This window comes from Malus sylvestris, chromosome 1, assembly GCF_916048215.2.
Source record: "Malus sylvestris chromosome 1, drMalSylv7.2, whole genome shotgun sequence".
Lineage (NCBI taxonomy): Eukaryota > Viridiplantae > Streptophyta > Magnoliopsida > Rosales > Rosaceae > Malus > Malus sylvestris.
In genome coordinates this window covers 20,273,134-20,297,712 of record NC_062260.1, presented here as the reverse complement: position 1 = coordinate 20,297,712, position 24,579 = coordinate 20,273,134, and the positions used below count along the sequence as shown (strand labels likewise).

The following is a 24,579-nucleotide window of genomic DNA, read 5'->3' as shown; positions in this document are numbered from 1 at the left end:
TGTGATGTGTGTGTGATCCATGTATGTGTGCGCCTTCTCTTCCCGTGGTTGCAAAGCAGGAGATGCACAAAGTCCATTCACACTTCATTCCCATCCGTCGGTATAATGTTACCATCGTGGAGGTTTTTCTCCGGTGCTGGTTAAATCTTGGTTGATGTGAGTGAATTGTCCGGCAAGATTTATGGCCGACTTGTGGTGGCTGTCGTGCGTTTTTGTTTCGTGGGCTGGTATTTTACCCAGGTGGGTGATGGATCTGTCTACAATCTATCCAGATGGACCACCTGGTGTGTTGAGTTAAAATACGGACTAATCCTCATGCTGTTTTAGTATCATGTGAGGCGGTAGCATATTTTTGTTGCTTGTTGAAGGACATAAATATTCATGATCCAACAAAAACTAAAATAACCTCATCCACCATAGAATTAAGTTAGGTACTCACACGTGTTCTTGCATCAAAGTTATGCATTCAATCTAACTATCTTGTTCTTTAGATTTAATGGACTTGTTTTGACCCCTAAATTCTTGATTGTTCTTTTAGCTAGGGGTGGTTCGGTGTGGGATACCATACCGAAACTAGTATTCCGAATCCCAAACCAAAATTTTTTGGGATGGGAATTTGAAGACCAATCCCAAACCAAATTTTCGGGAATCTTAAAATATTTTGGAGATTTCGGGACAAATCGGGAATCCTAAAATTTAAATATGAAATTTTGATTTGTTGTTCAAATATATAATTCAAGAACACATTCATGAACTAGGAATGTTAGTTCATTCACACTACCATTTAATCTAAAACTAGCATGTCTGACTGTTTTTATCAGAGTCAAAATTCAAATTAATTAAACCCTTTTTGCAATCTGTTGAGAGACAAAAGAATCAAGCCTTCTGAAATCATCAGTCATGGCAACATCAATAATAAATCCAAATGAATATCAAACAGAACATGAAAAATATGTAAGGTGTAAGGCATTCCAGGTTACGTAGCATGAATTAGAAACTACTAGCATCAATTATAAAAGAATAATATATATAATATAATGTATAAATATATATATATATAATAATTAATATTATATATTTTCGGTTCGGTGTGGGATTCCCGAAATATCGAGAAGCCAATCCCAAATCATGTACCGAAATTTTGGGATCGGTTCGGGATAGCATCCCAAAAATTTCAGGAATTTCGGTTTGGGAAATTTTTGGTTTGGGATTGGGATTTTTTCGGTTTGATTTGGGATTTTCGGGAATTTTTTCCACACCTACTTTTAGCCTTCTCAGCATAGCCTTTTGCTAAATTTGAGAGATATTTTCAATGAATCAGCTCGCTTAGGCTTTGTGAATCACATTGTTCAGTTATAGGGTGTGCCATCACTATTGTACCTCATTGGGATGCACGTTTCACTTCCAAGTCTAGTGAACCCTTCTTGAAGACCATGGTTACTAAGTTGTCATGTACCACATTTCATTCTCGGACTGTTGGACAAATTGAACGAACTATCTAGACCTTGGAGGACGTGTTGTGTTCATTCGTTCTGTGGTTTCAGCATGATTAGAAGTTGCACCAATCTCTATTGGAGTTGTTTACGACAACAATTATTATTTCTAGTTTAGGTATGACTCTATTTGGGACATTGTATAAGAGATTCTACAGGCAACACTTGTTAGACAAAAGAGTTTTGTGAACTGGTATTTGAAGGATTGAAATTATGATGAGGGAAAATGTGTGCTTCAGATGATGTTGCCTTGGAGTTAGACAAAATGGTGATTTTGCACCCTTGGGAAGTTACTACTTGTTTATTGAGACAACAATGTGTTGTCGATATTGTGGGTTGCAGACTGTAATATCGATGGCTTATTCGTTGAGTTCGCTAAGCAAGTAGGCAAGTAGGCAGTATACGTGAAGTGAAATAGAACATGAGTTATGTTGAGGAGCCAGTGGCGATTGTTGATCGACAGGATGAAGCGCTGAGAAAAAAGGTCATTTCGTTGGTAAAGGTGTTGTGAAGGAACCATGCAGTTGAGGATGTGGGAAACAGAAGAACTGATGAGAAGTCAATATCCGTACCTGTTTACTTAAGGTAGTAAATTTTAGGGATGAAATTCTCTTAAGGGGGTAGATTGTGATACCTTATCCTTAATTTAACATTTTTGAATTATTAAATAGTGTGAATTTACCAAAATGCCTTTGAGGCATGAATGTTGACTTTCTTTGACCATCTCGTCAAAACGCGTATGACTAATTTTCTTAGTTTATCCTTAGTGTACTCATTGCCATAAATGCGTGGGCATGAACGGATTCGAGTTTGGAGTTATAACGAAGATTTTACGTTACGAAACGTCAAACGTTTTTCGGATATTTCACATTTCGTCTCTTGTGACCTTAATTTGTGAGCCAATGGGACCCATTTTGGATCATTGTCCCTTTGTTCCTCCCCCTACCCATGAGTCTCCCTTCTTTTTTTTCTGATTTCTATCAAAACACTCTATCTCTCTTTACAAATTCTCTCCCCCACCTTTTGGCCCTCTTGTTTCTTTCTCAAACCAGCCCTCCCCGAAGGCACCACAAGCAACAACAAGCAGACCACAACAAACCACAACAACTAGACTACACCACCATATTCCCTTGTAGTCCCAAAGAGTTCTTGAACCAGAAAATAGAAGAAAAACCATTCGAATACTCCCTCCCTGAGTTGCACTATGCAAGGAACTTCTTCGACGAATTCTCGCCATTTCCGACAAAGGAACACGAAAAAGCTCAAAGAAACTAATTGTGCAAATCTGGAATTTTCAGGCCGTGGTCATTTGGCCATCTTTCAGGCCATATTTTAGCCAACTTTGGTCACCACTTGGTATGAATCTCTTCTCCACATTCCTAACTACATTTTAACTTTTGAATCACTCGATTTGGACTTACATTGAGCTCGAAATGGGCTCTCGAAGTTGGGGGAAAAATCTGGGATTTTTCTAGAAAATCATAGGGCGGTGTGTGGGCACACGTGGAGGCTGCCTTGGCCGGTGCGTGGAACACACGTACCTCCAAAGGAGGTATTGTGGACAGTGGCACCGACGACTTTCTGGCGGCCTATCTCCACCGGAGGTATTGTGGCCGCCGCCCCATAGTGTTCCCCCGGGGGCGGGGGGAACCCGAGGACCTCTCTTAGGTTTTTCGACGTCTTGAATTCGTTTACGACATCTGTTTTCCCAAATTCAATCGTTTTAGTAGAGTTTTATTACTTGGTCCCTTTATATGCTTAGGTGTGTTTGTTAGTGGTGTTTCCGTCCCTTCTAGTTTGAACGGATTTTCAACGACGGAATACTGTGAGTGGACACCTTCCAAAATGCATGTTTTAATTGCTAGAAATGCATACATGAAAAGCATGATCTTATGACTACGTTTTGCGAAACGTTTATGAGTAAATCGGATTTATGCGTTTTATGAAATATCATGCTTTATCAAATTTACGTTACTAAGATATCTGATGAGTATGATTTATGATATGATGTTTGAGCTATTGAGCTTCGATGAGATATATTTTGGAAAGATTATGTTTATGATTTTTTGTGCTTACGTAGTGGACACTCATTTATGTATGCCTTTGGGTGGGTGATGTAGGGCTTTCGAACGAATGATATTTATATATGCCTTCGGGCGGGTGATGTAGGGCTTATGGGCGGAAGATTTATGTATGCCTTCAGGAGGGTGATGTCGGGCCTACGGGTGGAAGATTTATATATGCCTTCGGGCCAGCGATGTACGGCCTTCGGACGAATGATATTTATATATGCCTTCGGGCGGGTGATGTAGGGCCTACGGGCAGAAGATTTATATATGCCTTTAGGCAGGTGATGTAGGGCCTACGGGTGGAAGATTTATATATACCTTCGGGCGAGCGATGTACGGCCTTCGGGCAATTGGGATACCACTACTAAGCACACTATATACAATATATGTTTTATGAAGGTTTTATGGCATGCTAGGTTTTTTGAAAAACCTACAACTTATTATGCTATGTGAGTTTTCTAAAACTGGGGATTAGTACGTTGGAGAATAACTGTTTTAGTATTACATATATATATAACTTGGTCCACTCATGTTTTGTTGTGTGCCCCTTCAGGACCTAGGAACGAGGCATATGACCTGAGCTACGAGGCATTTCCATATCTGTGAATTTATGTCCTCCTCTCTACGTAGGACATCTCTTGTAATTGCACTTTCTAATATTCTTTCCGCTTGTATTTCGAATTAGTAGCATGCTCTTAACATTTCATGCATGATCATTTTTAAATTGTTGGCAATTGATTATTATATTTTATTAAGGTTTGGACTTGAATACTATATTGCGTGGTTACACGTAAAATTTTTATGCATGTTCCTCATGTTCTTAGTATATGCAATCATGAAATGGCTTGCGTCACCCTTAGATGTTGGTTATCACGTGGCCATTATGTTACCCTTCGGACACCGGAATCGGGGCTTGTCAGCGAGGGCTAAACTAAGACTCAAGTTAAGAACAACAACATGCATGCAAAAAAAAATAAAGAAAAAAAAAATAGAAGTAATGAAAAGAACTTGTAAAGTCCCATGGCATCTGTTTCGTGTGAAACTTTAGTTTGGGTAAGCTGTGGTTGTCTAGCATCTAGAGGATAGCCCAATTTATAAGCATGCAACTTGAGGTAAATGAAGGTTGGTGATTTCCACGTTCTTTATTTCTAGCTATCAGACTAAATAAATAAATAATAATAATAATAATAAACATAATTAAATATTAACGTGTGGGAGGCTAAAAATAGTGTCTGTTTTTCTAAACAAATATAAAAAACTGACTAGGAAAGCATTAGTGGAATTCCTTGACTAAGGTACAGTTTGGGATTGAGGTGATTAAAAAAAAAGCTGAGAGTTTTTTTGTGTTTGGTAAACATTCAGCTTCAGCTTTTTTTTCACTGTTTGGGTGAAAAAAAGCCAAAAACAAGAAGCTACAAAACCCAGCTTTGAAAAACCGGCTTTTTTTCACATCTGTTTTGCATAAAAATTTACCAAACACTATAATACTGCTTTTTTTTTTTTTTTTCAAAAGCATTTTTACAAAAAAGTTTACCAAACACTCTACAGCTTTATTTCACAGCCGTTTATTCTCACAGCACAACAGAAACAGTTTTTTTTCAAAGCACAACAATACCAAACCAGCCCTAAGAGGGTTGACTAGTGTAGAGCTAAGATGGATGTCAACGACTATCATAATCCCAGTAGTTTGCTTCGCACTCTTTTCTCATAGCTCCGATGGCAGCAAAGTCTTTCTCCGTTCTTACAGGTGCTAACGCAAGCTGTTTATAGAAAAAGAGTTTAGAGCGATTTATTTTCATAAACACTCAAGAAAAAAAAAGGATGGATTTTGTAAGTAAATCATCTTTTTTTAGATAGTTAACATGTTATGTTGTCACGTTGTCAAACTAAAACAGTGATTGTGTGCACTTAAATATTTGATCTAGTATGCTAAGCCTACAAAACATTACTTTAATTTTGTACATTGCAAACTAGTAACTTTGATATTGTCTTTCTATATAGTTTTGTATTTAATTCCAACTTTCATTATTGGAAGAAAAAATAAACCCCAATAATTCTCTCAGTGTTGGAAAATTTCTTGCACGGGCTGCTTTTTAAGTCAACCATTAACGAGGTAGTGTTTTTGGAAAATATTTTCCGCACCACTCTTCGTCAATTAATCCGGCTAGCCTTCCCTGTCGCATTAATCAAGGGTGCATGTACTTATAAGAATTTGGGCTATTTCCTATATTGCTAATTAATTTTATGGTGAAATCTCAACTTCCTTTAATAACCATCCGGCTTCATTAGCGACTTCTTTAGCCAATCCTGGAAATAATTCTCTAAATCTGCTCTTCCCATCTTCCCCAAACTGAGTTATCACATTGTATGTAGTTATGTATGTGGGGAAAACCTCATTGAAGTAGCCCTCCATGCAAAAAAAATCTCATCATGGAAATGCATATAAGTATAACTCAACGGTACGAAGTAGTAAATGGATTGAAGTCTGTCAGAAAAGTTATCAACTATACTGTTTTTAGTTATCCACATAAGGAAACAAGATTACTACGTACATGCCAATACTTAACAGTATGCTTATTCTAATCCAACATTTTATCTGCTCGAAGTTTGTTTCTAATCCGACACATCTCAGCCATAGCATCAACGATGTCCGACCTTTCCCCAGGCATGTCTGCAGAGCATGCAACACCAACTCCTAAGACTGAAACCAAGCTCTCTTCAAATTTCATGCGAATTGTTTTGCTAGCCTCAGTTAGATGATGGTTTGCACTCATCTCCCCTTCCCCCTTTTCTTGAATAAGAACCGGATCCACAATATCTAACACCTGCTCAGGCAGAGATGCCTTGACAAAGTTGTGAAGATTTGAAGATCCTTGAAACATGTCACCGGTTGGCCTTTTTCCCGTAAACATTTCCAGCAGGAGGATGCCGTAACTATACACATCACCTTGTGGCCACACTTCATGCCCCATACCATACTCTACATTTGTGCAAATTTTTTTTATTTTAATACTTGAACAAAAAAACCTAAATTATAAATGAATACTGAAAAAGGTGAAAAGAAAGTGAGTACGCTTTACCTGGAGGAGTATAACCGATTGTTCCTTTAACTCCGATGGAGCTTGACTGACTACCAAAACAATCTTCAAGAATTCTTGGAAAGAATCTTGCCAACCCAAAGTCACCTACATGTCCAATCATATCATCGTCGAGAAGAACATTGTTGGGTTTGAGGTCACAATGAACTATTGCCACGTGACATTGATGATGAAGATAATCGAATGCCATTGCAACATCTATAGCAATGTTCAACCTCTGAGAAAAAGTTAAGCACCTTGCCCTCTCATTCATCTCGATACTTGTCTGAGATGGATGCAACCATTCTTCTAAGCTCCCATTTGCCATGAACTAGTAAACTAAGGCCTTGAAATCAAAACCACGATAGTCGAATCCGGAGCATGCATAAACTACCTTCACAAGGTTACGGTGTCTAATATTTTTCAGAGCTTCACACTCAGCAATGAAACTTTTGGAAGCTCCGTGTCGAGTGAGGTTGAGTACCTTGATAGCAATTGTTGTTTCACCTTGATCACGTAATCCTTTATAAACTGACCCAAAACTTCCCATACCAATCAAATTGGCAGAAGAGAATCCATCAGTAGCTTTAAGAAGGCTTTGGTAAGACACCTTAGGAAATTTTTCAGAATCACTCGAAGGATCCTCCTTTTTTTTACTCCGAAAGCAACAATGGTACACAAAGGAAAATGAAAAAAAAGGCTCCAGAAAGCCCACAAAGGAGAGAGATTACCAGTTTCAAGGTTAGGTTCAACCTTGGTTTGTTGGAATGTCGAAATTCGCATTTTGGCAATTGAAACTCTGGTATGCCCCCACAGAGCTTTGTATTCCCTTGGATTGATGTGGCAGTTGCATTCTGAAAAAGTCCTTCGATAGGTACCGCTCCCTCTAAATTGTTATAAGACAGATTCAAGGATTGCAGAAATGTAAAATTCTCCAAGAATTTCGGAATTGTCCTTGACAAGTTGTTGCAAACAAGAGATAAGGTTTCAATACCTCTTAGTGAGCTCAAATCTGATGGAATTGTCCCTTGGAAGAAGTTTTCTTGCAAGTAAAGATGTTGTATGGTTTTACAACTTCCAAGACTTGGAGGAATTTCACCAGACAACAGGTTTCCAGAAACATCAAAATGCTCTAGATTTATCAGTTGTCCAACTTCCATGGGAAGAAAGCCAGTCAAATGGTTTCGAGATAAATCCAAATGAACATATGAAGAAGATAGACGAATTAATTCTGGGGATATGACACCAGTGAAATTGTTACCACCAAGAGTTAAGTTCACCAAATTGGTACACTGAGACAAAGTTGAAGGGATAGTGCCCTCAAGGTTGTTATCCTCGAGATGCAGATCTGTTAATCGACTTAAATTTCCAAAAGATGATGGAACATTCCCAGAGAGCGAGTTGTTTTCCATATATACTTGATATAATATAGGAAGCTTTCCGATTTCAGGGGGGATGAGACCTGAAAACTGGTTGCCAGACAACGATATGGCTTCCAGGTTATGCAGATTTTCCATCGCATTCGGGATACTACCAAACATACTATTATAGCCTGCAATGAAAATTACAAGTGAAGAAGACAGGTTGGCTAAGCATTGAGGCAACGTACCCCCAAAGTTGTTTGATTCAATTATCAAGTATTGTAGACCGGTGGCATTAGTCAAATCGCAAAGAAAGCTCAAATCATCACCAGTTCCCCCACTTCCAAGATGGTTCCAACCAATAACAAACAGCCTAAGCTTGTGTAAATTTTTCAAAAATGGGACTTCTCCATGCAGTTGGTTTTCGCCTATTTGTACGTTAAACAGATTTGAGGCATTAGATATTGAAATAGGTATAGTTCCACTAAATTGGTTATCCTCGATGGCAAGAAATTGGAGTCTTGGACAGGAATTGCCCAAGTTTGAAGGCAAAGAGCCTTGGAGGTAGTAATTAAGTCCCACAGCAAAGGTTTCAAGAGAAGAGACATTGAAAATTGAGGAAGGGATCGTGCCAGACAAGTCATTTCCGTCCAATCCAAGGAAATAAAAATTGGTCAGTCGACCAAAGATATCTGGAATAATGCCACCTAAATTATTAAAAGCTGCCCTAAACGCTTCAAGAGATGATATGTTGCTAAAAGAGTAGGGGATACTTCCTGTATGGTGGTTGTCTTCAATATTGAATTCTTTAGCTTTGACAAGGTGCCAAGCTCCTTAGGGATACTACCTTCTAACAAATTGCCGCCAATTTGTATGTAGTTGAGTTCAGAGCAAACTGATAAAGTAGCGGGAATATCCCCACTCAGTGAATTATTCTTCAATCCGAAAAGTTGCATCCTGCGTAGATGGCCAATTTCTGGAGGGATTTCATGGCTGAAGCTGTTGTTTTTGAGATTAAACACTCTGAGGAAACTCAAATTTCCAACATGTGGCGATATAGAGCCTCCAAGCTTCAAAGACCTCAGCGTCAACTTTGTGACCCACTTGTGGCGGTGACCGCAGGTAACGCCACGCCATTGGCAAAAGTGGATGGTTTCATTCCATGAAGTCATGACTCCAAAGGGGTCTGTAGTTATCCTAGCCTTGAATTCGAGCAATGCCAGTTTATCTCTCTTTTGATCCGGCGAGGGCCAAACTAAGACATGAGTTAAGAACAATCGAATGCATGCACAAATATGAGAAGAAGAGAAGTGGTGAAATGAACTTGTAATTAGGGATCGGCAACTGTTATGACGGGCTGGTAACCGCGGTTATTTACCCATAACCGTTTATGTTCATACCCGCATAAACGTTTACCCGGGTAATTGCATAAATGGTTATACCCATAACCATAACTGTTTATAAACGGTTATCCATACCCATAACCGTGTACCCATTTAACCATAATCATTTACCCATTTAACCATAACCATAACCATTTACCCGTTTACCCGTTTTTGAACCCGTTTTTGAACCAGTTTATCCTTTTTTTACTCATTTGCCCCTTTTTTTGCCCATCTACATTAATTTTTTTTTTTAACAATTTGAAAATTACAAAAGAAAAATTTGTCATAATTTTCATTTTCTAACAATTAAATACCGTTATAGGTACATTTTAGCATACATTTCCTTATTTTAATCATTTAAGTCCTCATATAATTCCAATAATTAAAATAATAGTTTACGAATGATATTTTTCTGCTACACCCAAGCAAGTCTTTAATTATAATCCATATGATTAAAAAGCAAAGCTTCTAAAAACAAAAAGTAGTCATTATCTTGAATACTAGAATTCAAAGCTCCAAAATATTCCGAAACTAAACACTTTCGAACACGTTCAATCACAAAGTATCATCGATTCGTTGTCACCAAAAGAGGCCTACAAAAGAAATGTATAATTGAATTAGTATGCATAAATTGAATGTGTATCATCAATAACTCCAAAGTAAAAAACAAAAATAAAGATTAGTTTTTACCACATTCACATCAGTATCATCATCGAATGAAGAATCTTCAACACGAGTAGAGTTTGAATCTGGTTCAATAGTAAAAATTAAATTAGGCTATAATAGTAAATTTTTGAACATATACATAATTTATATGAAATTATACAGTAGGTACCTTGCATCTGACCCCACAACCAGTCTCGAGAACACATGAGTGCTTCCACTGTGCTTGAATGAAGTCGGCTACGGTGTGGACTAATAATCCTACCACCAGTACTAAATGAAGACTCTGAAGCTACTGTAGATACAGGAATAGCCAAAATATCTCGAGCTATCTGATGCAAAATAGGATATTTAATCCCATTTGTCTTCCACCACGACAATATATCAAAATCTTGAGTCCTAGGCAAGACTTTCTCCCCCAAATATAGGTCTAAGTCAGATTGTTCATTACCGATGGTAGAATCCATAACAAACTGGTCATAAGATGTTAAAGGATCACCAACTTTGAAATCACATGACTGTGATGGAAAATCAGTCGAAGAAGAAGATTCAGAAGACCGAAGCCCAGGTCTATGCTTCAATTCATACTCTTTGATCAACTTAACAGCCAAGTCAAATACTTTCTCAATTTCCAATGGAGCATTCTCTTTATAAATAAGAGAAAAATAATACTCGATCAATTTCATCTTGAACCTTGGATCCAGAATAGCTGCAATTAAGGTATAAATTATCGATGATATCGGAAATATCGGTAGTCCAAAAACACAGAAATTTCGATGGAAATTTCGGAATATTATCAATATTGATAAAAATTGAAGAAAAACCACGGAAATTGTAAGAAAAACTTGGAAATTTTTATTGAAACTTTGCAGGATGTTTATTTAGTCAATTATCTATTAGTTTATCACAAAAAAATTGGAAGGAAATGCATTGCATGATGAATTTAACTGATTTAAGTTGATTATATAGCAAGCTGGAAAACATTGTGAGTGTAGAAAATATGTAGTAATTAATGAAAGAAGTTTAAACACACCATAATCATTTATATATAATGAATTAGTACAATATTTTACACTTTATACATTGCATGGTAAGATGCATGAGTGACTTAGTACCACATAGAGTTCCTATCAAGGTCTAAAATATCGATGATATCGGAAATTTTGGTAGTCCAAAAACACGGAAATTTCGATGGAAATATCAGGATAATATCGATGTTTTAGACCTTGGCTGCAATTGCCATAGCACCGTGAATTTTATGCCAATACTTTTCAAACTTGATTGACATCTTTGTTGCCATTAACTTAACTTCAACATGAGAGACTCAAGCCACTTACAGATTGCAATCCTAATCTGACACACATTTGGAAAATAAAGATTTGATGTGGGATTAGGAATGGACAAAATACCCATAGGTATGGGTAACTTCGGTTACCCGTCCGTTTAAAGTTGACGGTTACGGTTATGGGTAACCGTTTAGACAAATAAACGGTTATGGGTATAACCGTTTATCCATGAAATTTAAATAAGCGGTTATGGGTATTATCCGCGGTTATAATGGGTATCCATCGGTTATGGGTAATATCTGCGGTTATAACGGATATCCATTTACCCAATTTAATTTAATATATGTAAACTTAATAAAAAAAATTTAAAAACCCTCAGAGAACTCACAACTCCGTCACTCTCTCACTCCGTCGCTCTCTCTCTGCCTCTCGACTTCGACTCGACCTTACCTCGGCGACCTCGCTCAGACAACCTCACCACCTTCCTCGACCTCACTTCAGACAACCTCCTCACCTCAGAATCCGGCCACACCCACATCACACAGACCCTTTGATCTCTCTCTCTCTCTCTCGACTTTTCATCCCTCAGACCTTGACTGTGTGGAGGAGCCTTCCTTAACGGCACCGAGGCAGAGCTATGGCCACCGGCGCCGCTCACTTCTTTGATTTCTCTCCCTCGACTTCTTCATCCAGATTTCAGGGCACTGTACACCGATTATCCCCCAAATCAGGTAAATTTTGGAATTAATTTAGGGTTTGAGATTTAGGGTTTGTGAAATCTAGTCTTGATTAGGCATTGTTCTTGATTTTATTAAAAATTTGCATTGTTCTAGATTAGGCATTGTTCTTGATTTTATTAAAAATGTTGGTTGATTTTTAGTTTAGATGTCTGAAGTAATTCAATTTCTGGAGAGATACTCTCATCTTTGAAGTGTTAATCTTTGAAGTAATTCAATTATCTGTATAATTTGCAATTTTGCATAATGGAACAGGAAAGTGTTGGTTGATTTTTACGCTAATCTCTGAGGTACTTCAATTTGCATAATGGAAAAGGAAAGTGTTGATTGATTTTTACTCTAATCTCTGAGGTACTTCAATTTGCACAATTGGAACAAGGTGGAATTGCGCCCTCCTGGCCTTATAAATTGCGGTACCAGGTACCATCATATGGTACCTGTTCGTGTGGTCATGTTTGGAAAAAAAAATATTGCATAGAACCTAGTAGTGATGTGAACTTGGATTAGATCTTTAGATCTTCAAAAAGTCTTGTATCCAACTATTTCAATTAGTTCCACGATGTAGACTCAAAGCGAGAACCAAGATATGAACCAATTAATCTTGATCAAGAATTGGACCAAAGTGAATCAAGCTTTGATGACACTGGTAGGAAGACAAAAAGTATTTGAATGTGAAAAGGGAGAGACCATGAAGTTGTTGCAAATGAACAAGAGTAAAATTGCAATCACGACTGACATGTGGACTTCAAGTAATCAGAAGAGAGGGTTTATGGCTATCACTTCTCATTTTATCGATGCTTCGTGGACGCTTCAAAGTCGAATTCTAAGGTAATTTATCGAACTAATACCATATCCTTCTCTCCTGGGTGGGGTGGAGGTGCTTTCTAGTTGTTGAAGCTTTCTAGGGTTACGGAAGCAAAGTAGTATTCTTTGGTTTTTCCTGCATGTTCAAGTGTATAATATTTGAAGTCGCAGAATTGTTTAAAGAAAGCAATTTCAACTTTTGTTCTTCTCTTAGCTGTGTACATTTTTGTAATTTAAAGAAGTGTTCGGATTGGTTGTTTTGTTCTGGTGGCTGTGGAGTTCTTCACTTTCTTGAGTTAGCTTTCATGCTTTTGACTAAGTTTGGAAACTTTAAACATATTTTGTATCATATTTTCGGTTCAAACATCGAGTTCTCTTTTTCTAAGTTTGGAGACTTTAAAGTTCTAAACAATTTTGGACTCCATTTTTACAATAAGAACTCGACCAATCAATTAGTTAGATCAAAGGTACTATTAAAACACTACAAATGGACTGCAAGGACACTAAATTAGGACTTATAAGCAGTAGCTTATAAGGAAGAGATTTGGCTAGATCTTCACTTTTTGTTTCCTTTTTACATAATCTGGAATATGTCTTGTTTACTGATGGAAGAGATCTTGCTTCTGTGTATTAAATTTTAGTGTTGGATTTATTGCCTAGCACATAATGTTAGTTTATATCAATGCATCTGAACATACTCATCAACTCACATTAACAATCTATAACTCACCCGGTACTTACTTGAGCGTCCACAACATCAAATCACAATATGCATACTATACTAACTCAAATTCTTGGCCCGTATTGTAAGTTGTAACAATTGTCTTCAACTGAAGTATGGCGTGAACACTCTGAATGATTATAATTTGATCATGAAAGATTCTTCTTACAGTTTACTTACATGCATATATGTCCGTGTATGTGGGCTTGGTCAGTATTAGGACTTTTGTTGTATTTGTGGGCACGGATCAAGTTACGTTGATAGTATGGGGTTCGCTTCATTAACCTTGTGGAACATGAAGACATGGAAGGCTATTGTATGTGCTTTCTTTGCACCAGAAGCTCATATATGCATGATATAGCAACTTAAACTTTTATGTCTTTTTCATTTCTGAGAATACAATGGTAATTTTATTCCTTAATAATCTTTTGGGTTTCATGAAGATAGTTCTTCCTCTTGGTAAAGATCCACCTGCAATAACATCCCTTAGTTTCAATCACAATGGGAAAATTTTAGCGGCCGCTGCAACTGATGGAATGTGTTCGCGTCAGGAATTTCCGTCGGGGATGTTTCCTGGCCGACGAGCACACAGCTCCCCTGGAGGTTGGCGCCGGTTGAGGGCTGCTGTCGGGCTTCTGCTTCACTATCGGGCGTTGTCGGGCAAGTCTCGTCGGGCAAGTCTCGTCGGGCAAGACTCTTCGGGCAAGGCTAGTCGGGCAAGGCTGAAAGAGAAGGACAGCGTTAACTTTGAGAGGTGCCTTTGTGGGGCCTTAGGTGTAGGCCTTGAGGCTCACAATCAAGGTTAACATTTAGGTGCTCAGGCGTGCCACTGCCATCTTTAGCATGGCAGATGTAAAATGGATGTCGCGTTTTAGTTGCATATATGTATGTATCCAAGATACCGTGTTAGTTATAACAGGTGCCTTTGTGGGGCCTTAGGTGTAGGCCTTGAGGCTTCCCATCAATAACTAAACCGGTGCTCGAACACATCATATTTGTTCTCGTGATTGCCGGAGTTTTCTAACTATTATACTTCTGATTACCCGAGTCCAAGAAATAGAATGAACCCAAATAGGTGCCTTCGTGGGGCCTTAGGTGTAGGCCTTGAGGCTTCCCATCAGAGTTCATTCTTATACTTCGACTTTTTAGATCGCAGAACGGAATGAATCCAAATAGATGCCTTTGTGGGGCCTTAGGTGTAGGCCTTGAGGCTTTCCATTAGAATCCATTCCATGCTCAAGCGTTCTATGGTAATCATGATATAATAGAAAGAAAACTAGAGGGTAGGTTGATTACTTGCGCCCCAAGTAACTTCGGACTTCTCGTTTATCAAGGACTGTCGTGGATGGGTTAAGTCCACATAAGGTTCTTTTTTATGCCTTGAGGCCAAGGACTTTTAACTGATCAGATTTACATGCCCGAGGGCTTAGGACTTGGATCTGGTTTGAACACTGACGATATATTCAAATCGGATTCAAGTACTGAGAAAGCCTTTTAATAGTCATATTGCTAGAAATAACTTGCATATAACTGGAAGTATACAACATATTGAAAAGACAAAAACAAAGCAAAGAAGGTCGGGTAAGGTTAAACCTTATCGGGTAAGGTTGCTCGTCTTGTAGGTTCATATCTTTGTAGTTTTGTCAAGGGTCTGAAAGCTTAGAGGGATAGAGAGAGAGAGATTACAAAAGATGAATCGATACTACAACAAGGTTGAACAAGGTAGCAGAGCTATTACAAAGGGTTGAAGAGAGGGTTATCCCGAGGGGGATGAAGGCTTGTCCCGAAAGGGATGAAGGCTGACTACAGCTTTGTTTTGAAGGCAAATCTGGCTTTGAGCAAAGTTTGTGCTTGCATTTGTTTGTTTGATTGAGTGTCCTTATTCCTGGTTTTTCTTTCTTCTTATATAGACAACTCGGCTTGGTCTCTTGTAGCAGCAGCCTTGCCCGAATGCGGTTTGAGGGTGATGACTCATCGGTTTTTTTACATGTACTGCCATCATAAAGTACTTTATGGGCTGTGTAGCTGATCAGTCTATACCACTTGACCTTTGGGTAGGTAAGCAAGTGGTCTAAATGAGCTGCACCAAGTCAGAAAAGGCCCTTTCTGCCTTCTGGGCTTCGACTGGGCTTCGGCTATCTTCCCTTTCGGGCCTCCTTTTGGGCCAACTCCTTTCTTGAGCCCAAAGTTAACTTTTAATCCAAACAGAATAATTCACATGTTTGGTATCCTCGCATATATTTTTAACACTTATGCATTACTTCAGTGTTATTTATTTTCCAATATGGCTAAATTTATCGCCCTGAACAAGGGCATTTTAGCTGTATGGTCAAGCCCTTGTCTTAATAGAATCGCAAATGGGTGCCCCCTTCTGCATAGCTTAGCTTGCCTGCATATATGTACACGTACTCATAGATATATGAACACCTTAACAAGCCAAAGATATGTCTGCCTGTCTACAAATAACCCGGTGGCCTGCACATGACTCTGCTATAAGCTCCATTCTTTTCGGGCCTGATGAGACAAGTATTTTCAGTTTGGGAGTAGATGGAAAGGCAAGTGCTTTACGTTCATTTTTGCACCAAATTTTGATTAGAGAATTTGAAATTTGTCCCTGTTATTAGTTGAACTGCAGCTGGTCTTATGATTTTGTCCTCTCAAAAGTATTTTGCCTAACAGAACTGTTTTTGCGGAGTATAAATCATGAGGCATGGCATTTCAAAACATAATTCCATTTAAATGCATTTTTTGGGAAAAATACCAAGCATACATAGATATACTGAAAACAAAAGCCCACTCACCTGGAGTTCATGCTACAACTCCCTAGCACAACCATAGTGGCGTCACAAACGATTGGCACCTGGAACAATTATCAAATCACAACTCAGAATTCTTATCAATAAAATAGGTAACTTACATAACACACATCCCTACGTAGTTCGATTCGGAGAATCCGCATAACGGATTTCCGATCCCTTACTTCCAAAGATCCACATTATACTTCTAGAACAACATCCTAAAGTTCCATTACGATCCAATGGTCGGATCTCTGCCGATTGCCAAAACCAAGTGGCGGTTAACATTTTATTTTATGAACTTACAAATTCAATTTGGGAAGATACATATATTGGATTCCCAATCCGTAAGTTCCTATGATCCTCAAATATTACGTACTATAACATATTAAAGTTTGGTGACGATCCAACGGTCGGATCGTTGATTCATATAATGACCTATTAACGTAATGTAGAGAATTTAGGTTCCAACAATCAACCTACATCATACAATTACCAAAACTGAGCTCAAGGCATCTAATTTAGCCTAAGAATAACATTGACGGCCCCCTAGCCACGCACCGCCGTGGGTGGTGGTCAGCCGCCCCGACTAGCTGGAAAATCCAACTATTTCAAAAAATTACCAAAATTTACGGGAATGAAGATCTCAACGAGTAGAATAAACTTTATACCTGCGACCAATCTAATTTGGCCCGGAAAAGCTCCAATTTTGCTCAAACCCGCCGGAACCCTAGAAAATGGTGGTTATCAATTCGACTTCTCCGGTGCTCCGCCGCTCCAACCAAAGCTTGGGACTTGTTCCTAAGTTCAAGAGAAGTTGAACCATGGTAGTGGTCGACGAAGTTTGCTTTCAGAATGACGGATCACTGCCATGAGACCCTCGGCGCCACCGTACATAGTCTTCCTAATTTTTGGACAAATTAAGTCGGGTTTGGTAGAGAAATGGAGATGGGAGGTCTCTGAGTTGATTCATGGTGATGTATGGCTACAAATCATCAGAAAAACCGACGAAGACCGCCGGAGAAGAGAAGCGGAACCGGGTTTGCAATCGGGTCGTGGAACGGAAACGGGTCGAAGAGGAAGGGTCTCTAATCCCCTGTTCTCTCCTTCCCTCATTGGCCCTCTCTTCTCTCCTCCCAATTGGGCATCTTCTCTTTCTCTCCTTCCCCGATTCGCCACACCTTCCCTCATTTCTCTCTCGAAACCCTTCATTCTTTCTCTTATATTTCTGATTCCTTAGCCCTCAATCCCTTATTTCTTTTCCTTTCTTTTCCCAACTTAGCCACACACATATGGCTTAACAATTTAGTAATATAAATAATATAATTAAAAATAGTGATTTCCCCAAAATAACTTCGGATTTGTAACTCCAAATCCTCTTCTGCTGACGCTTACAAGTCCGTAATGTCGAATACTTCAGGAAAACGCTAAAGGATTAATTCATACACCTCACTATACGTTGATCAACGAAAGTCAAGACCCTAGCCTCTAAGGGTATTTTCGTAAAATCACGCTTTTAAAATTTGTAAAAACATAAAATTAGGGACGGGTCGTCACATTCTTAACGTCAGTTATTATGTAAGTTTTGCATCTAAATTCTTATGTAATTTTTTTTATAGTTTAAAAATAATTGCATTATACCATGATTATTGCAAATATTCTTGTTTCAGAATGGTATTACTACATGGGAGATGGCTTTTCAGAAAGCTCACGGAGGGTACACAGTCTTCGGAGGTTAGTCCCAAATTTACGCTGGTTATTAAATTTTTAAGGGGCTTTTGGATCTAGGTCCAAAAACATAGGTAGTTTTTTGGATTGAGTCCAGTTATCTAATTACATATTTTGATATCAATTTTGCCCCTTCAGATAAAAATATTTAATTTCTTTAAATTTTTTTTGTATCATTTATTCAGTTTTTAAATTTTGAATATTTAAATACTTAAACTAAAATATTATCTAGTAACTACCTACTATTTATGAAGAAAACAAAACTGATATAATCTATTGTATAGGAAGAAATATGCTTTATACCTACAAAGCATAAATAATCTACCTGCAAAACAAAATAAACTACCTATTGTATTGGAAGAAGAATACTGGGAACCTACATGGCGTAACATAGAAATATAAATATGATATAGTATACCTCCATTAAAGGAATGAATTTGGAGGGAAGAACACAAAAATATCACCCATGAAAAGAAGAGACAAAAAAAAGGAGGATTGATTCCATGATCTAACAGAGGGAATTGTTTGGAAGAAGGAAAGAATAAGGGATGAAACGGACTAGGGGTTGAGGTGATTATATGGCTATAACTAATCCCACAATTAAGGGATTAGTTAAACAAAAAATAATCCCATAATTAAGAAATTTTGTGTATTTACTACAATTCGTAAGCCTAAGGGGTAAATATGGTACAAACCACAAATAAGCATACGTGGAATCTCAATTATTGGACCTATTTCAATGAAGTGGACTAATCCTACTAATGCCTCACAAAATTGGATCTATATCCAATTATCTCAGGGGCTTTGGATCTAGGTCCAAAAACATAGGTAGTTTTTGGGATTGAGTCGTGAAATATTATTTTAATTAATGTAGTATACTAGCAGTTATTTTTTGCAACTTAATCGTGAAATATTTATTTTAATTGCAGATGTAGTTCTTAAGGATAAGATAATTGTGTACGATTTAGCTCGTAGACGATTAGGATGGGCTGATTGTAAGATTATTTATCCACATAAACTGTTTTTTGCTTTTCCATTTCCGCTAGACTATTTGGTTTAAAATTTCCCTCATTTCAGGTTCATTGCCTATGAATATCAATGTTACTTTTGGCAAGGATAAAGGGAAAAGCTCATCAAGGGATCTGCCGATCATGTCGCTCATTGGAACACTATTGATGCATTTATTTCTGTCTGTAATATAAAACTCAAATTATAAATTTGACTCTGCTGAATGTGTATCCTTGTAGTAATAGAAATATTTTTCCTTGACATGATTTATAAGTCTGTAACAAACTAAGGGAGGTGTAGTCAAACTCGGATTTGAGAGGATTTTAAAAGACTTTAAAATCCTAGTGTAGTCAATCAAAAGATTTTAAAGGATTTTTAGAATCCATGGAAATCTGGGTGTAGTCAATTGAGATTTTAATAGTCATTTTTAAAATCCATCCAAATCTAGGTGTAGTATGGTGGTGTACATGAACAAGTCTAATGCAAATTACACTGCAACAAATGCATTATCTTTAAATATGACCAGTCTAGATTTTTATCAAACATCTCAAGTTGCCCTCTCTCACTCAAGTATTATGTCCTTTGCATGCTAAAAGGTAACTATAAAGTGCAGCTCTATGATGTGCCAATTTGAACACATAAAGTAGAATATGAATAATAGTATGATGTGCACAACATGGACATTAACTTTAATAATATAATTTTGAAGTTGCTTTATCCAAAAATAGGATTATAGCAGTACGTATGAGTAGGCGTGCTGGGCCGAGCTAGTCTATTTATATGTGAGTTGGGTTGACCTAGTCCATTTATAGGCAAGCACGTTTCAAGCTTAAGGTTTTTATACATTTTTGTAGTTTATTGACGCTTAATACTTCCCTTGGGTGCTATCTTGGAAACAGTTGTACTACCTATGAGTCTGGCATTATCAGGTGGAGCCCATACAATGGCTTACTTGGGTTTGGTCTAGGAGATGCACCAATTATTTCGCAGTTGTCATCTCGGGGGTTAGCCCCAAATATCTTCTCCCATTGTCTGAGGAGAGATGGCAATGGAGGAGGCGTACTTGCTCTTGGGGAGATAATAGACCTGAGGATGGTTTATACTCCACTTGTCCTAGCAGTGTAAGTCTTTATTTTGTATGAATTTATTTTGTGTGATTAAGTTTTTTCCTCTAACTAAATTAACTAACTCCTAATTAGTTTTTCAGGAATTATAACGTAGATCTTCAGAGCATAGCTGTGAATGGAAAGATGTTGCCTATCGATCTAGCAATCTTTAGCACATCACACGACCGAGGCACATTAGTTGATTCAGGAACAGTGTTGACATACCTGGTCGAGGAAGCATATGATGCTTTCGTTCATGCTGTAAGTTTATCAAGCCTACAAAGTTTATCAGGCTTTGGTTTGAATGAAAAATATATATGAGATTCTAATATAGGAAGGAATACACACGCACACATATGTTATTTATGTATGATTTCACTTTAGAAAATCGATGAATTTTCATGCCCATAAATTTTCTGTCTGGTTACGTGTAGATAAATCTTGCCGTTTCAAAATCTACGGATCCAGGAAATTTGTATTATGCAGTTCCCAAAAATTTACTCTGGTTATTAAATTTTTAAAAGGCAAAACATAGCTGATATTATTTTAATTAATGTAGTATACTAGCAGTTATTTTGTGCAATTTAATCGTGAAATATTTGTTTTAATTGCAGATGTCATTCTTAAGGATAAGATAATTGTGTATGATTTAGCTCGTAGACGATTAGGATGGTCTAAACGTGATTGTAAGATTATATATCCACATAAACTGTTTTTTGCTTTTCCATTTCCGCTAGACTATTTGGTTTAAAATTTCCCTTTTTTCAGGTTCATTGCCTATGAATATCAATATTACTTTTGGCAATGATAAAGGGAAAAGCTCATCAAGGAATCTACCGGTCATGTTGCTCATTGGAACACTATTGATGCATTTATTTCTGTGTGTAATATAAAACTCAAATTATAAATTTGACTCTTATTATCCGTGTAGTAATAGAAATCTTTTCCCTTGCCGTGATTTATGTCTGTAACAAACCAATAAGAATACATCATATACTTGTTAGGACCCGACGTATTAGAAAGAAAAGATAAATGCAGAGAAGGAAATAACAAAAGGCCTGATGAGCATAGATGTTTAATACGTAAGGTTTACAGCAGTCCCGATGAGTGTTATGTAAGAACTGAATAGGGTTAGCTCATGGCAAGGATTACATAAAACAATAAGATACACATGTATATATATGTATTGCATGTATCAGTATGTAAGTAATTATATATATGTACAGGCATACAACACGATACACATGTATATGCAATATTACATGTATCAGTAATGAATATAATTATACATATCTTCAGGTAGACTAATTTAAATTTTAACATTATATAGAATATTACAAGCATTGGATGTCGTGTATCGTTTTGGATGATGTGATCCGTGAATCCAAATCATCTAATGCTCGTAGTGTTCCACACTACGTAGTATGGAAGTTGGATCCTATAATTAGTTAACGTCTAAAAACGTCGTAACAAATTACATTTGTAGTGGTCTCCTATCATAGACAATATAGACATTAACAATCCTGCCAGTTAAAATAAGTTGTGCCCACATATATTTTTGGTTGAAGAATTCAAAAGCTACTGCGAAACAAATACAGCAAAAGGGAAAGTAGATAGTGCCAAATGATCACAATGCCATAGATTTCAAAAGCTGCTGCGCAATTCATGAGGGCAAGTGGAAGGCCTTTGTTTGAATGTCAAGTGTCATCCCCACTTTTGCCATGAAAAGTTGAACTACCTTTCTCACCGACTTCTGAATGCACGTTAGAGCAACTCAACTCGTCCCCCGCCCAGTCGAGCAGATGAGGCATAGGAAGTCACTATTAATTGCCCAAACTTTCAGCCAAGAGTTCCGGGATATTTAACGGAATTTTTAATAGAATGATCAAAATAATGGATGGTGAACAATCTCAGGGATCATTTCTATTAATTTTCAATATCAGGGACCAAAGTAATGTGTTATGCAAATCTTAGGGACCATTTTGGCTAGAAAGCCAAAAAATAATAAAGCTACACGACACTTCGTAAAAATTCACATTCTGATTTGTGCTATAGATCCACTCAATCCCAAAGCATACCTCGCCCTGAGGGCTTCTCTAGTGCATGAGAGATTTTTCAATGTGATTAGAATAATGAGTGATACATCATGCGCATGGAAGTATTAGCATACAAGTTTCGGTATGATTGTATAGATACAAAAGTTTTGGTACGATATATCGGTACAAAGTTTCGGCATGATATATTGGTACATAAGTTTCGTACAATTGCATCGGTACATAAGTTTCGGTATGAATGCATCGATACATAAGTTTCGGTACGAATGCATCGGTACATAAATTTTGGTACGAATGCATCGGTACATAAGTTTCGGTACAAATGCATCATCGGTACATAAGTTTCAGTACGAATGCATCGGTACATAAGTTTCTGTACGAATGCATCGATACATAAGTTTCGATACAAATGCATCGGTACATAAGTTTTGGTACAAATACATCGGTACATAAATTTTGGTACGAATGCATCGGTACATAAGTTTCAGTACGAATGCATCGGTACATAAGTTTCAGTATAAATGTATCGATACATAAGTTTCGGTATGAATGCATCGATACATAGATTTCGATATGACTGCATCGGTACATAAGTTTGGGTACGATATATTGGTACATAAGTTTCGGTATGATTGCATCGGTACACAAGTTTAGTACGACATGTATCGGTACATAAGTATTGGTACAAAATGTCTCGACACATAACTATAGTACTTACATAAGTACGTAATATGCATATATATATAGATTATAACTAATAAATAAAACACTAATCGAAATTAAAAATTAATATCTAATAGGATAAAATTGAAAAAACCAATAATCAAATTTTGAACCTAGCGTAAAAAATTAAAAAATAAGAAAAACAAAAACATGAAAATATTGTAACCTTCATCTCCCTCCCTGCAATGCAAAGCTCTGTGGGGGCATACCGGAGTTTCAATTGCCAAAATGCGAATTTCGACATTCCAGCAAAAGGGGGTTAAACCTAACCTTGAAACTGGTAATCTCTCTCCTTTGTGGGCTTTCTAGAGCCCTTTTTTTTCATTTGCCGTTGTGTACCTTTGTTGCTTCCGGAGTAAAAAAAAAAGAGGATCCTTCGAGTGATTCTGAAAATTTTCCTAAGGTGTCTTACCAAAGTCTTCTTAAAGCTACTGATGGATTTTCTTCTGCCAATTTGATTGGTATGGGAAGTTTTGGGTCAGTTTATAAAGGATTACTTGATCAAGGTGAAACAACAATTGCTACCAAGGTACTCAACCTTGATCGACACAGAGCTTCCAAAAGTTTCATTGCTGAGTGTGAGGCTCTGAAAAATATTAGACACCGTAACCTTGTGAAGGTACTTTCTGCATGCTCCGGATTCGACTATCGTGGTTCTGATTTCAAGGCCTTGGTTTACGAGTTCATGGCAAATGGGAGCTTAGAAGAATGGTTGCATCCAGCTCAGACAAGTATCGAGATGAATGAGAGGGCAAAGTGCTTAGCTTTTTCTCAGAGGTTGAACATTGCTATAGATGTTGCAATGGCATTGGATTATCTCGATCATTAATGTCACGTGCCAATAGTTCATTGTGACCTCAAACCCAACAATGTTCTTCTTGACGATGATATGATTAGACATGTAGGTGACTTTGGGTTGGCAAGATTCTTTCCAAGAACTCTTGAAGATGGTTTTGGTAGTCAGTCAAGGTCCATCGGAGTTAAAGGAACAATTGGTTATACTTCTCCAGGTAAAGCGTACTCACTTTCTTTTCACCTTTTTCAATATTCATTTATAATTTAGGTTTTTTTGTTCAAGTATTAAAATAAAAAATTTGCACAAATGTAGAGTATGGTATGGGGCATGAAGTGTGGCCACAAGGTGATGTGTATAGTTACGGCATCCTCCTACTGGAAATGTTTACGGGAAAAAGGCCAACCGATGACATGTTTCAAGGATCTTCAAATCTTCACAACTTTGTCAGGGCATCTCTGGCTGAGCAGGTGTTAGATATTGTGGATCCAGTTCTTATTCAAGAAAAAAGGGAAGGGGAGTTGAGTGCAAACCAACATCTAACTAAGGCTAGCACAACAATTCGCAAGAAGTTTGAAGAGAGCTTGATTTCAATCTTAAGAGTTGGTGTTGCATGCTTTGCAGACATGTCTGGGGAAAGGTCGGACATCGTTGATGCTATGGCTGAGATGTGTCGGATTAGAAACAAATTTCGAGCATATAAAATGTTGGATTAGAATAAGCATACCGTTAAATATTGGCATGTACGTAGTAATTTTGTTTCCTTATGTGGAAGT

General features: G+C 37.6%; 1 protein-coding gene, 1 long non-coding RNA gene and 1 pseudogene across 3 annotated transcripts; 2 read left to right on the top strand and 1 right to left on the bottom strand.

Moving 5' to 3' along the window:
* Positions 1 to 6,090: 6,090 nt before the first annotated feature.
* LOC126623487 (probable LRR receptor-like serine/threonine-protein kinase At3g47570) lies at positions 6,091 to 23,573 on the bottom strand (annotated as a pseudogene).
* On the top strand, positions 17,947 to 21,181 carry LOC126623573 (aspartyl protease APCB1-like). Of its 2 annotated transcripts, none has more exons than XR_007623821.1 (3): positions 17,947 to 17,969; positions 20,848 to 20,919; positions 21,002 to 21,181. XR_007623821.1 is itself a non-coding variant. In XM_050292527.1 (3 exons), exons 1-3 carry the CDS (start codon positions 18,083 to 18,085, stop codon positions 21,124 to 21,126), a joined length of 240 nt encoding a protein of 79 aa, XP_050148484.1. In that variant the 5' UTR covers positions 17,998 to 18,082; the 3' UTR covers positions 21,127 to 21,181. The 2 variants fall into 2 exon arrangements, 1 of the variants encoding a protein (XP_050148484.1); XM_050292527.1 differs by lacking the exon at positions 17,947 to 17,969 and adding an exon at positions 17,998 to 18,125.
* Positions 19,203 to 20,726, top strand: LOC126623676 (uncharacterized). The gene is made up of 3 exons (XR_007623845.1): positions 19,203 to 20,248; positions 20,335 to 20,494; positions 20,668 to 20,726. It is a non-coding gene; the product is annotated as an uncharacterized LOC126623676 (long non-coding RNA).
* Positions 23,574 to 24,579: the final 1,006 nt, after the last annotated feature.

Coding starts and splice junctions, on each gene's coding strand:
- LOC126623573 (XM_050292527.1), top strand. CDS start 18,083: ATGGCTTTTCAGAAAGCTCACGGAGGGTACACAGTCTTCGGAG. Junction 18,126..20,847: donor AGGGTACACAGTCTTCGGAG/GTTAGTCCCAAA, acceptor TTTTAATTGCAG/ATGTCATTCTTAAGGATAAG. Junction 20,920..21,001: donor AGGATGGTCTAAACGTGATT/GTAAGATTATAT, acceptor CCCTTTTTTCAG/GTTCATTGCCTATGAATATC.